The sequence below is a fragment of the Puntigrus tetrazona genome, chromosome 5 (genome assembly GCF_018831695.1).
Source record: "Puntigrus tetrazona isolate hp1 chromosome 5, ASM1883169v1, whole genome shotgun sequence".
NCBI lineage: Eukaryota > Metazoa > Chordata > Actinopteri > Cypriniformes > Cyprinidae > Puntigrus > Puntigrus tetrazona.
The window spans coordinates 22,227,266-22,244,340 of NC_056703.1; the positions used below are offsets into that span (position 1 = coordinate 22,227,266).

The following is a 17,075-nucleotide window of genomic DNA, read 5'->3' on the forward strand; positions in this document are numbered from 1 at the left end:
AGTGGACAGGTTTTCATTGGCTCGGGCACTACGACGGAGGCTGCGATTGGACGGCTCTCCTGTCAATCGCGCTGCTCGCTGACTCGTGTTGAAATGTGGCGGGCAGCAATATGAAGTCATGAAGAGGTCTACTAATGTGTAAATACACCCAGAAGAACCCTAAAGTGAAGGACACAAGTGCGTTGATGGGCTTACGAGCCATCTGGTGAGAAGATCGAGTATTTTGTTGTTAGGTTATTTAACGTAGCGTTGAACTCTCATGCATTGTTTTCGATGGTGTTTTTAAACTCTGTCTAGGGAGTCATGGTGATCTTGAGAGACGGGATCTGCCCTGGAATGAACGAGGAATTCATTAAAGCCTTACATTCAGAGGATATCAGAACAGGTGTTGACAATGGTCTTTTCATCTAAGAAGTACACATAGGAGCTTAAACCATCTACCACAGATATATAACTTTAAAATGTTTTTTTTTCTTCCCTCACTTTAGTAAGTCTAACTCTAATGTTAGGTTGTCTTGGGTTCTTTTTTATTGTGTTGGAGTTATATATCTGCATATTATGTATTTTATGCTTCTGTAGTTTTTCTTCTTATAGCTGTTCATACAACCACAGATCATAGCAATCAAATCTGTCGGTCTTCGAGTAGCCGTGAAATAAAAAAAAAGACCATTTTTGTTTTAGTTCTATTCATGCATCCTTATAATTATAATCATAAATGAAATGGGAAGTATTCAGTAGAAGACCTTTTGGTAAAAGCCTGTTGTTTTTACCAAAAGATTGAAAAATGTGCAAATGAATAATTCACAGCAAGATCAATAACAGGCAATAAAAAGAGATGGGGCATTACACGTTGCTTTATAAATGATTAAAGAAACCCATGCCAGCGCCGTAAAGGAATTCCATGTGAAAAATGAGATGTATTCAAAGTTTTCTGGAGCCTTTCTGTGATAATGAAATTCATGCCAGAAACCTGTCGAACCAACCAATGTTATTTTGGCCTTGACTGCCTCGGTGGAGGGTGGAAAGATGAATAATAAAATAAACTTTGGTGTTTTCCTCACACAAAAAAAAGTTTAGTTGAGTTTGACAGACAATAAACTGTTGTTGTATGGAAAAGAGCAGAGTGCGTTCCAACAATAACAAAAATAACAGCGCAGTTTGAAATGACATGAATAAAAATATTAGAGAGCTATTTACTGAAGGAGTTGCTGCTCACACACTTTTGGGAATCAATAAAGTATTTGTTACTCATTGACTGCCTGTGGCCTTGTAATAATACTTGTTTAATTCTTTAAGTTGAAGACTTTGTCTCATGTAACCCCGAAGAACTTGCACAAAAGTGTTCATTGTCTTACAAGGTATGTGGAATGACTTCATCTTTAGTGCGCCAGTTTTCTAACTTCAGCTAAAGCCTATTCAGGCCTCACCTTTATTTACCACTATCTATCACAGAGACGGCGTGTAACTAAAGCAAACTAAACACTGTCTATGTTATCTTTCAGGCTCTAGTAGCTGTTCGACGCGTGCTCCTGGCTCAGTACACAGCTTTTCCCATCTCTGGAGCTGATCTGTATGAGGAACTCTTGAGCACCACCGCAATTTTGTCCACTGGCAATCCCAGGTTTTGGGGTGTTTTTTTAATTTAATGAATACAAATAAGTATCACAAAAAAAAATTAAGCAGTGTATCTGTTATGTGAAGGATCACCTGAAGACCGGGCTAATGGCTTATAAAAATTAATATTCAAAAATTAATTATAAATACATTGAAATCGAATATTTTGATATCTAATATTGCACTTTATTGTTTATTTATTTTACTGTATTTTTGATCAATAAATGCAGCCTTAGTGAACATAGTATACGTCCTTGAAAGTAATTGATCAAAAAACATTGACGTTTTTAAAATGGTATTAGGTGTATTAAGGCTCTGAGCAAAACCGTGCTGTTTTGTCTTCAGTTTGGATCATCTGTTGGATTCCGGGCTCTACACAGGGGAAATAACTGAGCTGACAGGAAGTCCAGGGAGCGGGAAAACACAGGTGATCTTTTGTCCTTGAAATTCATCTGTTTCTTGATCCTGCTATACAATGTCAAAATCTAGACTGCATTTATTAGCTGTTAAGGTTGGGTGGGCTGATGGGTGAATGATCAGTAACGCTCTGTGTGTCTCTCCATCATTTTGTAGGTGTGTTTTAGTGTTGCGGTTAATATATCCCACCAGTTGAAGCAGACTGTGTTTTACATTGACACAAAGAGTTGTGTGTGCGCAAACCGACTGCTTCAGATGCTACAAACAAAGACCCCTAATGTGGAGGAGCAGGTGAATAAAGTATCATTTCATAATTAGTAGTGCTTCCTTGCTCAACTGTTCCAAATGAACACCATGTGTCATAAAGTATTATATCATACTGTTCTACAGGGGTTATATTTTTCCTTTTCAATACGTAGATGGAGGCACTTAAAAAGATCAAGGTGTTCAGGGTATTTGATGTCTTCTCTTTGCTCGAGTGTCTTCAGAATCTCCGATCAAATGGCCTTCAGAAGGTAAGTATTGTTGTTTTTTAAAAGTGTGCTGATATAAGTGGTTGTTTGTAGCAGAACTCTCGAATGTTCCCCAGGCGTGCGTCGGAGGTGGTTCAGTCAAAGCGCTGATGGTGGATTCAGTCTCTGCTGTGCTGTCATCCATGCTCGGAGGGAAACAGAACGAGGGTATTTGTTTACAGTATTGCACAATACTCCTCAAAACGTTCTGTCCTAATTAGCATCTTATGCATCAGACGTCACAGTGTTGCTGCTTTGCATCAGGTATGTCCTTGCTGATGCAAGTTGCAGGGGAGCTGAAGATGATCGCTAAAGACTTCAACGTTGCCGTACTGGTATACACCTTTCTACTGCCAAACAAAAAAATAATAATACTGAAATTCAAAAGTCTAAGAGAAGTCTAATGAGAACAAATAGTACTTGTTTTGTTCGGAATATATGAAATTAATCTTTGTGAATGATAAAATAAAATTTGTCATGAAATTTAAGTGCACTTTAGATCGTAATGAACCATTCATCTATAAAGATTTTTTTTAATCATTTATAAGTTCGCATTCAACCAATTTACCTTATCTGATAAATAACCATGTGTCGGACTTTCGTGCCATCTACATTTAGTGTATGACTAAATGTTGAAATGTCTTTTGAAATAAACTCTGGTCTTGTGAAATCTTGAACTGTAGGTGACAAACCATGTGACCAAAGATGGTAATGGGCATTTGAAGGCTGGACTGGGACAATCATGGAGTCATGTGCCACGCACACGTGTGCTCCTGCAGAGAATGAAGGACGCAGAGGCTTCATCCTTAAGGACTGCGACTCTGACTAAATCATCACGACAGGTTGTTTTTGGGGAAATTATCCTAAAATAAAAAGAATAACCCAGTAAAGTCTTTACTTAGTTGGAAGCTAATGACATGGGATATTACTTATTTACTGTTGTTGTTTTGAATCATCTGCAGGGTTGTCATCTGGTAGAGGAGTTTGATCTTTGTCACTGGTCTGAAGAGAGGAGAACCTCCATTTCAGGCAAGAGGAAACTAGAGGAAAGAAGTAAACCTTGACAAAAAAAAAGTTCCACAGTGTTTTCAGTGATAACATGAATGGCTGTCTTTTTTTTATTTCAGACTAGTATATTTAATGTAAATATGTAAGATATTTCTACAGACTGTTTCTGTTGTGGCCTTTGACAAATAAGACATTTTCTTCACTCGAATTAAATGAGAATGTGTATATTAACACACACTGTATAATCAAGTCAAAAAGACCTTGCATTCTTTTTTCTTTTTTTTTAAAGTATTTGCATAATGTCAGCACCTTAGTTTCTAAATGAAATTCAGCGATGAGTAACCTTAAACAGAGTTGTTTGCTTCAGTACCAACAGTAATAATGCACATTACTTACCATTTTCAATGGAAAAACAAAACATTTTTGCATTATTCTGCAAACCACCTCTGTGTGTCAGTGTAACTCCAAAAATGACTGATTAGACAAGGAAATAAAAAAAAAAAAACATGCCATGTTATACAGTCTCATACAATCACTCATGCTGGAGAACAGAACCCTGTTGTGTGCCCACAATTCAGGTACAAATCAATTTCTTTGTGCATAAAAGACTTGTTTTAATTAGAATGATTGAAACGGTTGAAATTACAACTACCATTACTAAGCTAAAGGGCTCTTACCCAATTTACTCTACACAATTATTCATTCCACAATCATGCCTCATGGCTGTTACTATTGTATTGTTAATCACTCATCCTGTGCCCAAGAGCATACTCCATACAAACATCATTTTCAGAAACGGATAAATGACACCGTATCATGAAGTCATCAAAAACATTATGACATGAATGGCAGCACTGGTCAATGACACCAAGGTTTAAAAATGATAAATATGGGAATCCATAAGGAGAAATAATGTCAAAAAGGACAGTTTTCTAGTACAATGTGTATAATACCACAATGTGGTAAAGCTAACAAAAACATGAAATTGAGACGCCGGTTAGAAAAAGTCCATTCAGCTCTTTATTGCTGTAGCTGCGGGTCTCATGAAACAGGTTTGCTGTTCTCTAATGAACTCTGTCATTATAGGACAAAACACCTGAGCGTTGTGGTAGTGTCTTTCCATCAGTCCCTCTGCCTCATTCAGCAGGGAGGAACCACCCTCCTCTTTCGGATGCATTCCCAGATCCAGCTGGAGGTGACCCTCTGGGCTGAGCAGTCATCCTCTGGCTCTCCCAGTGTATGTGTGGCTGAAGCAGAGTCATACTCTGGCACCAGATCTCCATCGTACGCTAGGAAGTAGCGCCGAAGCTTCACAAAATCCTGCACCGACTCTGGGAGGTAGAGCTTCACGCCGGTGAAAATGTCCAGTAGCGTCTGCAGGAAGAGGACAAGAGTTTTAGGAACGGATGAATAATTGCAACAGCAAAATTACACCCTTTAGCTTTAAAGGTTTTTTTTTTGACACTTGAGTCAGCAGAGTCTAGTCTTTCACTTATCGGCAAAAACAGTAGAAATGTGTAGAATATGTATGTTTTAAACACACTGATGTCGCTTTCTCCAAGATATAAAAATGTGATTTCTTTCCCAGCTGTTTTCCTTCACAGACACAGCCAAAGGTTTTTGTTACTTGTGTTGTTAAACCTGTGTGTATTTGACAGATTAAGAGCAATAAGACATGAAACTTCTTTTAATAGCCACATGCTATATGACAGCCGTTTTCTGTGGAAGTTGCTTTCGTTGTGTGTGCTCAGAAAACCATATCATCAGAAGTTTAAACTGATATGGCTTTTTGATTTCAGCATGATGGATGTGATAAATCAAAACAAAAAAGTGAAACCAAAAGAAAAAGGAAAAGGAAAAACAAACCTTTTCATTTTTTGGGTCTGTTGTTTGAACACTCTTCAATTTGCTTTGTCCATTGCTGTGAACGGGTTCTGTTTTTATCTGAAATGGAACAAGATCATAGGGTTTCAGTTGAGAGATGATCTTTAAAAAAAAAAAAAAAAAAAAAGGATAAATGAACCATGACAAGGCATGGCATGACAGACTAAACCTGTGTTCAAAGAAAATACACTGCCTTTTCAAAGTTTTGGGTCACCAAGTTAAGGTTAGGCCAGTGAGCAAGCAGCACAAGCTTTTTCAAAACCAATTAAGCACCAAATCAGCATGATAGAATGATTTCTGAAGGTTTGTGTGGCACTCAAGACTGGAGTTATGGCTGCTGAAAATTAGCTTTGATATCATAGAAATAAATTATAATTTTAAAATATGTTAAAAGTTAATGCAAATCAATTATATCTGACAGCATTACTGTTTTACTGCATTTTGATCAATGTTGCCTTGGGGAGCATAAGAGACATTTAAATAAAATGAATAAAACCTCTTAATGACCTTAAACTTTTGAATAGTACTGTATTGTATATATGGGTTTGTCAGATAACAAACCTTCTTGGCATCTTGTTTCTCTGCGGGTAATTTCCTCTTAACTGCTGGAGAAGATGATTCTGTTTTCACTGCCTTTGCTTTGGGAGTATGACCGTTTTCTGAACAGTTGGAACAATTACAGAATGCAAGAACTTTTTCAAATGGCACTTTTATGATGCAGATGTCAAACTTTACAACTACAGACTAAACACGGCCTGTTCACGGTGAACACTTACTGGTCTTGTTAGCTGTGGAAGCTCCATGAGATACAGAGGGAGAGCTTCCTCCACTCTCTCCTCCCGAGGAGCTCTTGTCATTTTGGCTAGTTTTGGACGGACCAGCTGTCACCTCAAAATCACAGTTCTCCTTTGAAATTCGATACAGCTCCTGCAAAAAATACACAAAATAATACTACATTATTAAAAAACTAATTCTGATATTTGATTTACAAACTAACCTAATACTTGGCAGAAAATGTATTTAAAGTGGCAGTTCTTTCATATAGTACCAACTGTAACATTATTCATTGGGCTGAGTTTAAGCAGACTAAATGAGAGCATAAGTTTGGTGTACAACAGAGAAAAGTATGTACTTTTACCGGAAGATTAAGACATTTTTGATTAAACATTCTGTGATCAAAAAAATGTGGATCTTATTGTGAATGACTCATCCTTGTATATACCATGCATTTATAAAAATGCATGGTAATATCAGAATTTTTAGTTCAAGTCCACTTATTTCACTTTGATTTAGAATTGTGAATATGCTACGAAATGACATTATCTTTGAGGTCCTTGATGGCACACTACAGTTCCAGGGTTGCGTCTTTATGTAAAATGCATACAAATGTGCAGATATTTTCCAATCAAGTGTACCTTGAGCTGCTGGAGATTAGTGGCAGTCTTCCAGTCTTTGTCGTCTCTCATTCGAGTGCATCGTGGAAAGCGGATAGATATGCCATCTGCAGTGTGCATTTCTGATTTGGAAAACTCAGCTCCTGTTATTTCCCAAACTGGTGCTTTCTGTAAAAATTGACATACAGGATATTATTCCTGGTAGTCCAATATGCAACGTAAACTACTACAGTTTCAATTTAGTACAAACATCCTAAACATTTAAGTGTTGTATGGTCTATTAAACACATTCTTCAATAAAGTTCCTTCATTGCCATTTTTCTATCACATACTCAACTGTAACCAGGCTTTTAACAGAGTCTCATCAAGCTCATTTCACATTACACGCACATAAACATTAAGCATCCCTTTGGTCGAATTAGAAAAAGCCTTACTTCTGGATCTCTGATAATGAAATCTGGGTAATAGTTCTTGACGATCTTCAACCATCCTGGGATTTTACTTGGATCCTGTGATAGATAGGAAACTTATGAGATGCATCTTTCATAAATCTGATACGGCAATGGAGGCACTACCTATTAAATCGTGAGATTTACCTTGCCAATTTTGATGACGTCCAACTCCTTCTGCAGTCTGGCTAAGGTGGCGTCGTCATAGCCTCCTGAACACTTGGTCACAGTACACCACTTCTTAGATTCTGGGTCATAGCATCCCATGAGGAAACTGGACATAATTCCACCTGGCAGACAAAAAACATATTTCAAAATTGATAGTCTAGCAACTCTGAGGTTCAGTTATTGTTTAAAACCATTTGGACTGGACTGCCGATACTGACCATTTGATCCTTTTCCATAGAAAGCGCCAAGCACTACGAGGTCAGCGGTGTCTGCCATTGCTCCTTCATTCAGATAGTCCTTCTTCACCTTCAACCAGTGACGTTTTCCTGGTTCATAATTCCCCTAAAGCAGCAACAAACCCATGAAGTGACCCAACAAACACAAATGCACTGCACTTTATCATGTTAAAACAATAAGCTGTCAGAATCCTTGAGCGTAATGTTTTTTCAGTTAAGTACAAAGTTTTAATGCAACTTTTCTATTCTGCACAGTGTGTATAAAGAGTTTGTATAAAAACTTTTTATTCCTCTTCTATTCACTGTTGCTTAGGAAAATACTGTTTGAGAGTGCCATCAAATTATAGGTTTATGTAACAGCAGCAACCCATGTAACCAATAGTTTACATATTGCTGGTTGGCCAGTTTTATTTGCACTATGATGGCAGACACAGTAAAACATCTTTCTGAAGAGAGAAAATGTGTTGATTTGTTGGCATGCGAATCTATTATCTATCATGCTATCATCAAATTCAGATCATACGCAGGCTATACCTTGATATCCTTAAGAACCAAACCCTCGAGTCCTTCTCTGATGACACGTGTGATCATTTCTGCCAGATCAGCAGCTCTCTGTTGGAACACAATGTCATTATCTTTATTAAATCACCCACCCTGAAGTCCTATCATAACATCAACCTTTAATTTAATTAACCGCTCTTGAACACTGAGAACATGTGCACAATGAGTAGAGAACGGAAAGCATTTAAAAACACAGCAAAACTGACCGTGACGTGCTTCATTTCTGAGAACAAAATCCTGTTAGGAACTTCTACCATATTGTCATGGAGAAACTTTCTTCTCTCACAGAGAGGCCTGGAAAACATTTTTCAAGTCTCATGAAAACCTCAATCAACATTTAATAGAAAACAAATGTTACACTTTTTCTCAAACTTTTCAGATACTTGAAAAAGGAATCCCTCAGTTGACTCACTTGTCCATGAGACTGACACCGTTGAAATAAATGCAGTCGAACACGAACAGACCCACTTGAGCATCCTGGAAAGCCGCTTTCTAAAAACACATTTTAAAACATAATACAATAGAAAAAGTTATTGTAATAATATCTGACCATATTACCGTTTTACTTTTTTTTTTTTACTCCAATACATTCAGTCTGGGTGAGCATAAGAGACAAAAAAATAAATAAATCGTACATCTCTCAAACATCTGAATGATTTTTGAAACACTATTTGAACAAAGTGCAGAGTTTACATTAATTCATTTCATTGTGCCTTTTTTCAGCATCCATTCACAGAATAATGAAAGTAAAAGTTACATCAGAATAAATAAATAATGCCATTTTAGGTATATTTAACTAATCCTTTAAAGAACATCAAAACATGGTTCTGGTTTACCTTGTGTACACCAAGAGTCCCAAAAGGCAGAGGTTTGCTAGTCTTTGTATCAATAAGAAGAACTTCAGCATCAAGGATCATACTCTGGCCACCGGGAAATGCTTGTGGTATGAAATCTTTAAAATGGGCGACCTGTGGGAGAAAATCGAAGTCTTTAAAATTGATTTTTAAAGGTTTTAAACACGTATATAAGCTTCCGTGGCATTTGACTTAAAGGACTTAAAAGAACTCAAAGACTGGAGGTCCTGACCTTGTGTGGGAGTACTGGTTTGAGACTTCGACTGAAGTAACTGAAGTGATTGCCGTTCTTATGGACCTGCACACGCTCACCATCATACTTGATCTCAGAATACATCCCATTAGGGCATTTCTTCATGGCATACTCAATGGACTTACATGCTTCTGCCTACAAGATTAAAAAAAAAAATCCAACAAGCAGTATATAAGCATAATCTTTCGGGGCTTTTTGGTTGCGATTTAAAAACACTGAACTAAACAGACAGCACATCAAAAAAAAATGTATTCTGTCATCACGCTATTCCAGTTCTGTTTGAATTTCTTCAGTGGAACCTCAAAGAGGATATACAGAGATATATATTTCCAAATATCCTCTTCACAAGAGAAAGTAACTCGTACACGTTCGGAGCAACATGAGGATTAGAGAACTTAATTATCTGATTCAGACCAGCATTGGCTGCACGGGGGTCATCAAGGACGCCTCCACACTAAGGATCTTTCTGGGCCCTGTCCCATTAGAAGCATCCTGCTGGTTCCGTAGCACCCGGTCAATTACATCACCCAGGTTACGAGATGCTTTAAAGGCATCGTAGGCATTAGGATCCACAGCATCCAAACTGATAAAAGAAAAAAAATGAGTCAGACAGAATAAACAATGCAATTAGGAACAATTTGTTAGTGACACTTACACATGCTTGGCCCCAGAGTTGATTTTCAGATCATGTTTGACCAAACGAATGTAACACTTCAGATCATTTCCGGTGCATCTGGAAATCAAGAAAGGCATTTTAACTTACTCTCAAAATTTAAACATTTGTCATTTTAATATAACCTTCATTGTAAAAATCATTTATTTCAGACTTTTTTGCAATATCCTGCAGCTCAGCCTGCTGATCGTCCTCCTTTGTGAGTTGTGACAGACGGCTCAATGAAGCATCCACCTCCTGAATAGTTAGAAGACTCTTTGCTGCTGGAGGGAAAGACTTGCTGTCTTCGAAAAACATCCGCACCGTCTCGGAAACGTCACCCTATATGAAACCGAAAAAGATCAGTGAAGAAAAAGGTCAAGTGCTTCTCAAAAGAACTGACTTCTTTTGAAAAAGAAATGTTAAACAATGTGACAAACCTGTTCCAAGTCTCGCACCATCTCATCTTGACTGCAATTCAATATGCGGCTGAAAAGCTTGACAATTTGTTTGTCGTTGAGGTTATACACATTCTTAACCACTCCTGGGAGGAGAAGCTTCACTGTCAAGTACAAATCTCCTCGGAATTTGTCTGTAAAGATGTGGGAGGCATATTAACAGAGAACAAAAAAAAAAACATGCTTTTGAAAAGCTACCGTGTTGATCTTGGCTCATATTTTCCATGCTCACCTCCACCACAGCCTTTGCTTAAGAAGTCTCTGATGATCTCTGTCTTGGCGTTATAGCCGGACTTCTCTGCAACTAAGGCACAAAGTTTGCGGAACTCCCGCAGTAAGCAGTCTTTATGGTGGGGGTCACATAACTGAGCTGATAAAGCGCTAGCCTGGGTGGCTTTGGCTGGAGATGGTCCTGGACTGGAGGAAGAGGAACCGGCCTTGGTAGCTGTGGACACATCATGAACTTTGTCTTAAGTTGGCAGAGCATGACAGTTCAAATTCAAATTTTATTTGTCACATACACATACATACATGGTACGACATGCAGTGAAATGTATTACTCTATATGTTATACATCTATATCACAGCTGTCCAAAAATAGCTTTGGTGGGTAAAGATAATCTGACACTTGTCCGTGCAATTTTAAACCAACATACACTAAATTTCTATAATATAAAGAGATCAGATGCCAAAACATCCATCTGAGATTTTAAATGAGCATTTTTAATCAAGCAATAATTTCTGAAAATAAGCTATTTAATAACTGACTATTAACCTTTTCTTCGCCATTAAAGTGAAACTACTGAACCTAAACAGAAGTCTGTTAAAATGCTTTATTTAATGGAAAAAAACTGCATCTGAAGTCTTCATGTACTGTACTAAGTATCTACATATATCCTTTGGTTAAATAAATTTGGTATATAAATAAATTAATTTAAAAAAACAATTAGACATGATAAATATTTTACAAATATGGCACAAAAATACTTTGTTATTTTATTAATTTTCAGCAATAATAATAGTTAATTTAAATACATATGGTCCCTTCAGTAACCAAGTTACATTACCATTCAAGGGGTTTTAATTATTTATTTATTTATTTATTTTTTAACTGATTAAAAGATTATGTGTTTCCTGGGCAGAAAATCAGCATATTATAATGATTTGGCATCACAGGAATAAATTACATTTTAAAATATATTTTAACTGAAAACTGTGTCATAGTATTACTGTTTTTACTGTATCAAACAAACAGAGTCTTGGTGAGCACAAAAGAAAGAAAAATACTTTACAGACTCCAAACTTTTGAATCACAGTGCACGTTACAACAAACAAAAGCAACAAAGAATATCAGCACATAAATAAATAAGCAAGTAAATAAATACATGTTGTGCAACTCTCTTGTACCTGTGAAGCCAGAAAACTTGCGAGGAGCATTGACTGTTGGATCAGCTAGAGGTGCTGACAGCTGCCCACTGTTGTTTAACTTTGCTTGCACTTTCTTTTTAGGGGTTGCGCTGGCTTTGGCTGCCAGCTCTGTTGGAGAAGAGAAGAGAAACTGTTCAGCCTATGTCAAGTCTACAGTGACAACTGCTGCAAACTACGCCAGGAGAGTAAAACAAAGGGTAACAATAGCAGGATACCCGAAACATGCTTGTTGATTAGCTCTTTATCCTCATCCTGAAGTTCCTCCCATCCCTCCAGCTCTGTGATGTCTTCGATTTTCTTCGTGGTGGCACGTGCTCTCTCAAGCTTCTCAAAGATGCACTTCACGTGGTACCACTCCTTCATTTCTCCGGCGGATTCACTGAACGGGTTTGGCACTATCTTGCCAATCCGGACCAGCCCCTTCATGATCTTGTCTTTGCATTTCTTGCAGCCAGCCGTGCCGCGTTTGGCGTATTCCACACAGTACCTCTGCTCTGCCATGACCGGTCGTCCACTTTGCCGCTCAGGCCAAGAAACGTGGAAATAAGAGCTAGAGCTGAAACTGAACTGGCAAATTTGGGGCGCACAGAAAATGATGCCACTGGGGCTAGATGCAGAGCCCCACGAAAATACAAGAGTCCTCGAGCACTGGAGAGACTTTTGATTTAGTGTTGCTCTGAATGACGCTTCCCTACAAAGTTTTGTCAAAGATGATCTGCTGAGTGTCCTCACTGCCCTGCCGAGCCAAAGACTGGGCATAAAGTTCAGTAAAAGGGAGTTTTCATCTTACACAGCAGAAGTGATTTCTGCAAGAAAATAAACAAAACTTTCATGATTAAACAGCATTCAGGGTTGTTGTTGTTGTTTTTTTAAACAAACCAGAGTTGTGAGGAAATGTTAAGCTGAATATTCTTAGTATAGGCTGGTGAGGTGGCAGCTGAAATTAATTAATTTCCATTAAGCAGTAATGAAAAAAGCAATAATATTTTAAGAATGAAACAAAACCAATAACATCTAGCTGGAAACGTTCATAGATGGCAGAGAACAAACCAAATGCCTACATTAGTATATAAATGGTACACATTCAAATCAATACTTCAACCAATTTAATTCAAAGAGTGCTGTCTATTGGATGATCGGCCTGATTTAACATTTTTACATTTAGCGCAGTTACATTTATGTAGGTTTACGTATCCACGCGTACAGCAGTCAGTAATATTATAAACCACCTGCAGTCCGGCACAATGCATTGCAGAGGAAACATATTCATAAGCAACTTCAGTTAACTTTAGTAAAAAGAAAAAATACTGGAAATGTTATTTTTTCCCAGCATGTGCCGCAACTGTCATTTGATACTGACCGAAATGTCACTTACAGTTCTATTTTTAGTGGCTCTGTTTACGTGTCGCTTTGTTGATCAACGTGGAATTAGCTCACATGCTAATCTTAGCTAAACTAATGCAGCAGCTATAAGACCAGCTAACCGTGAGAGGCTATACTCAAATCACATTTTACCTCAGTTTTAGTTGCAAGATCATCCCAAGCTCATCGCGTAACGATTTTCATTTTGAAAACAACTTACTGATGTGTTAGCAAAAAAACCAACATGATTTCTGGATTGTGTACGGTCCCCTTTAAATCACAGAATAGCTTCCTCTTTGTTTGGAAGTGTTTCCTGTGCAGTGCGCATGCGCATCGTAGCCACCGCATGTGAATTTTGCAAATATTTATCGACAAGTCGTTCCCAAACGCATCTAAAGACTTTATATTTATAGTGTACAATGTTTAAAACTGCTCTGTTAATAATAATAATAATAATAAAAAAGGGGGCTTTCATTAAAAGGGTTTACCAAACAAGCCAGGATTTAATCAGGAGTTAATCAGATTATTATGAACCAAATCAATGGACAAAATGTAAACTTGTTTTATGAAACAGGCCCCTGGATGCTAAATGAGGACTACAGTTATCTTGTTTAGTCAAGCGCGTCAACTTGTGGTAGCGTTAGTCAGGGCCGATGAGAAACGTTTTGTGGTACTATACTAACCACGTGAAATCAATTATACTAAATAACTTACACATATCTTGTTGTCTTAATCGTTTAGATTTTTATGCTGCATTAGCTCTTCGTTGATCCACTGGGTCACATGTACAAGATATATAGCAAAAATACTTAACAACACCCGGTAACTGCAGTAACACAAGGCAGCTGTGGCTGACTGAAACGTTATCATGTTTTTTTTTTTTTTTTTCGGTTATCATTAGCAAATATTAACAGCGCAAGTCCTACTGCGCTGAAATTAATAAAGAGGGCTGCTAGAAACTAGCGACCTCTGCTGGCTGGATGTTATAAACTGAAAACAATCTTTGCGTAACTTACTTTTTCAATATTTTAAAATTGATCGTCCCAGTCACTGGCTTTAAAGTGGTTTTGGCACCTTTTTGGCTGATCAAACTAGGAGACCTGCTGAAAGACCAGCCAGCTACTAATCTTAAATCCAGCTAAAACTAGACAACTAGTCTAGGCTGGATTTAGGGTGGTTTGAACCAGTTTTTGCTAGCTTTTTAACATGTTAACTTGCTAATCATGCAACATGCTAATAACAACTTGGTAGTCATAGACACCCCAGGGATGTAGATGCAGCCGTCATGTTGGAAGGATGAGCTTGAAGTCATTCCCTGTACTGTAGGTCAAAGACTACAGAATACCTTTACTCTTTAACCATCACAGAGATTCTAATGTTTTCCATTAAAATACCATTATGAACCATTGCATTCTTTCAGTTAAACCTTTACAAATTACTTTTTTTGTGTGTTTTGGGGATGTTTTCATGCTATATATGCTAAAAACACATTAGCAACATGCTAGAAACACCCTAGCAACCACTCAGCAATTTGTTTTAAACTTACGTTTTTCTGACTTGTATTGCCTTGAAATTCAGCCTTTAACCTTTATAACATATTTAACTTTTTAATCACAGCAGTACAATTATTTTCTAGATTTGAGGAATAATAATTGTATTAATAATAATCTTCTTCATACCAAGAGATGGCAGTAATTTCATCCCAATCTACACATTCACATTCTGCAGAAATGTACCTTCATGCTAGTGTTGACTTTTATCATTATTTTTTTCTGACGTTAAAGTTTTATTTATTAACAAAAGTTAGAGTCACACTTATTACAAACACATACGAATTCTTCGCATACAGGTTGGAAAAAATGCAATATTTTTACGGCCTAGTCTGATTTTAGTTCATGTGTATATGAGCGGCATTATTTTTTTTCCTCAGGAAAGTGATTTTAAATTCCTGCTATGTAGGATTCAGCAGATTCTGAAATATTAACCACTGGTGCTGAGCAAAGCTCAAAGCTATAATCACATCAGTCCAGGCAGAGTAAGCACTAGAAGGCGTTTCAAGGTTCCTACACTAACCACTCCCCTGTGTTTACTAACATAAATATGAATGCCCTTTTGATTCACCACACCACATCTTTATGTGTCATATCTCGCCTAAAGCAACATTAAATGTGCTCTATTAACATACCATTACAGAGATCAAAGATTAAGATCATTTCTTGCATTGTATCATGGGTATAGCATCTGTAAATATAAATTGCTCTCCATATCTAGACCATATCATGTTAATTAATAAGATAACCACGTTACTATTGCATCAGCGCTTACGCTAACAAGCTAAGGCAGCATGTTAAATAACAATCAGTGTCACTGGGTACAAACAACCTAGTTTTCAATACAGATTTAATCTAGACAACCCCACTTCAGTCGTAATTGTCTCCTTAAGGGAATATCTTTTCAAAGTATTTCCATATGAAAATAAATCAAGAAAAATTAAAGTTGATTCACTAAGGAATGACACAGCTTCTTCAGTATAATAATAAGGTGGCTGAGATATCTTATACCTATTTTTTTCAAAAAAGCACCACTCCAGCAAATCCTCTTTATATGTGCGTGTGACTTCTTGATAAAAAAAGATGAGACGGAAATAAAAGATGAGGAAAGAAAGTTTCAAGCGGGAAATATTGATTGGGTTTTAAGCAGTCTCTGTTCACTTATGCGCTGGGATGAGGTGAGACGTCTGCGGTACATTTCTTCAGCTTAATTAGGGAGTAAAACATGGGTCCCAAAGGACAGACTGAAGGGAAGCTAATTGAAAGATTCATCAGTTAGTGATGGCTTGTTCAAAATTAAAAACAAATTAAATGACATTGAAGCGGAATGATTAAAGAAACAAAATGGTCTTTTAACAATAGAGACCAAAAATGAGGGAGCACATTATTTTTATTTTTATTGCTCGATCGAAGATTAACAGGGTGAGATGAAGTCGCGAGAGGCGCCTGACTATAAAGGTTTCTACATTGCACTAAGCATGCAGAGAAAGCTGTGGGTCCTCGTACTGCAAGGGCCACTTGTTTTATACTCTATGAAGCAAAGAGCAAAGGACTCGGGTGGTCTGATAAATGCCCCATTGGCCTCTGGTGTCCCAGACAGTCTAAAGCTCGTGCCAGCCCTTTTTTTTTACAGCAATGAACATTAAAACATGCAGTACAAACTGAATGTAATGTTTTTGTAGACTTCATTCACTCAAATGTATGCTAAAAATGTACTCTTCTGGCTTTGTTTCTTCATCAAAACATTTGAACGGTTTAAAGCAGTCATCAAATTTGATCCTGGAAGGACAGTGTCCTGCAGAGTTTACTCCAACTTGCCTCAACACACCTGCTTGGACGTTTGAAGTATACCTAGTAAGACCTTGATTAGCTGCTTCAGGTGTGTTTGACTCGGCTTGGAGCTAAACTCTGCAGGACCCAACTTGGTGACCCCTGGTTTAAAGGTAAAATGTATTAACAATGGATTTGTTTCTTGCAAACACACAGCTTTTCACTTCATTAATTGACGGACTGGAGTGGATTTTGGAGTGTTTTTTAATCAGCTGCTTGAACTCTCATTCTGACGGCACCCATTCACTGCAGACGAGCAAGTGATGTGACACTAAAAATCTGCTTTTCGAAATAAACTCTTCTATATCTTGCCTAAAGGTGAATAGGTTCATTTAATTGTCGTTAATTTCTATTCACTAATGGCATAATTCACCCAAAAATTAAAAAATAACTTTTATCTGCTTATCCCCAGGGCATCCAAGATGTAGATGACTTTTTTCTTCAG

The 17,075-nt window shown here is 37.4% G+C and overlaps 2 protein-coding genes across 3 annotated transcripts; one reads left to right on the plus strand and one right to left on the minus strand.

Annotated features, from left to right (window-relative positions):
* Window positions 1–54: 54 nt before the first annotated feature.
* rad51d (RAD51 paralog D) lies at window positions 55–3,647 on the plus strand. Its single transcript, XM_043240727.1, has 11 exons — window positions 55–205; window positions 298–385; window positions 1,297–1,358; window positions 1,503–1,621; window positions 1,960–2,041; window positions 2,188–2,322; window positions 2,451–2,546; window positions 2,621–2,711; window positions 2,808–2,878; window positions 3,227–3,385; window positions 3,506–3,647. Exons 2-11 carry the CDS (start codon window positions 304–306, stop codon window positions 3,605–3,607), a joined length of 999 nt encoding a protein of 332 aa, XP_043096662.1. The 5' UTR covers window positions 55–205; window positions 298–303; the 3' UTR covers window positions 3,608–3,647.
* Window positions 3,615–13,556, minus strand: lig3 (ligase III, DNA, ATP-dependent). 2 transcript variants are annotated; one of them, XM_043240726.1, is made up of 21 exons: window positions 13,471–13,556; window positions 12,104–12,694; window positions 11,868–11,996; window positions 10,693–10,905; window positions 10,443–10,594; window positions 10,178–10,344; window positions 10,006–10,083; window positions 9,765–9,933; window positions 9,330–9,485; window positions 9,080–9,211; window positions 8,656–8,735; window positions 8,450–8,537; window positions 8,217–8,294; window positions 7,665–7,788; window positions 7,426–7,568; window positions 7,264–7,338; window positions 6,851–6,997; window positions 6,212–6,362; window positions 5,997–6,094; window positions 5,418–5,495; window positions 3,615–4,925 (listed from the first exon to the last, which is right to left on the minus strand). In XM_043240726.1, exons 2-21 carry the CDS (start codon window positions 12,645–12,647, stop codon window positions 4,692–4,694), a joined length of 3,036 nt encoding a protein of 1,011 aa, XP_043096661.1. In that variant the 5' UTR covers window positions 12,648–12,694; window positions 13,471–13,556; the 3' UTR covers window positions 3,615–4,691. The 2 variants fall into 2 exon arrangements, with proteins under 2 accessions (XP_043096661.1, XP_043096660.1); XM_043240725.1 differs by having other exon boundaries at window positions 13,404–13,538.
* Between the last annotated feature and the right edge of the window lie 3,519 nt (window positions 13,557–17,075).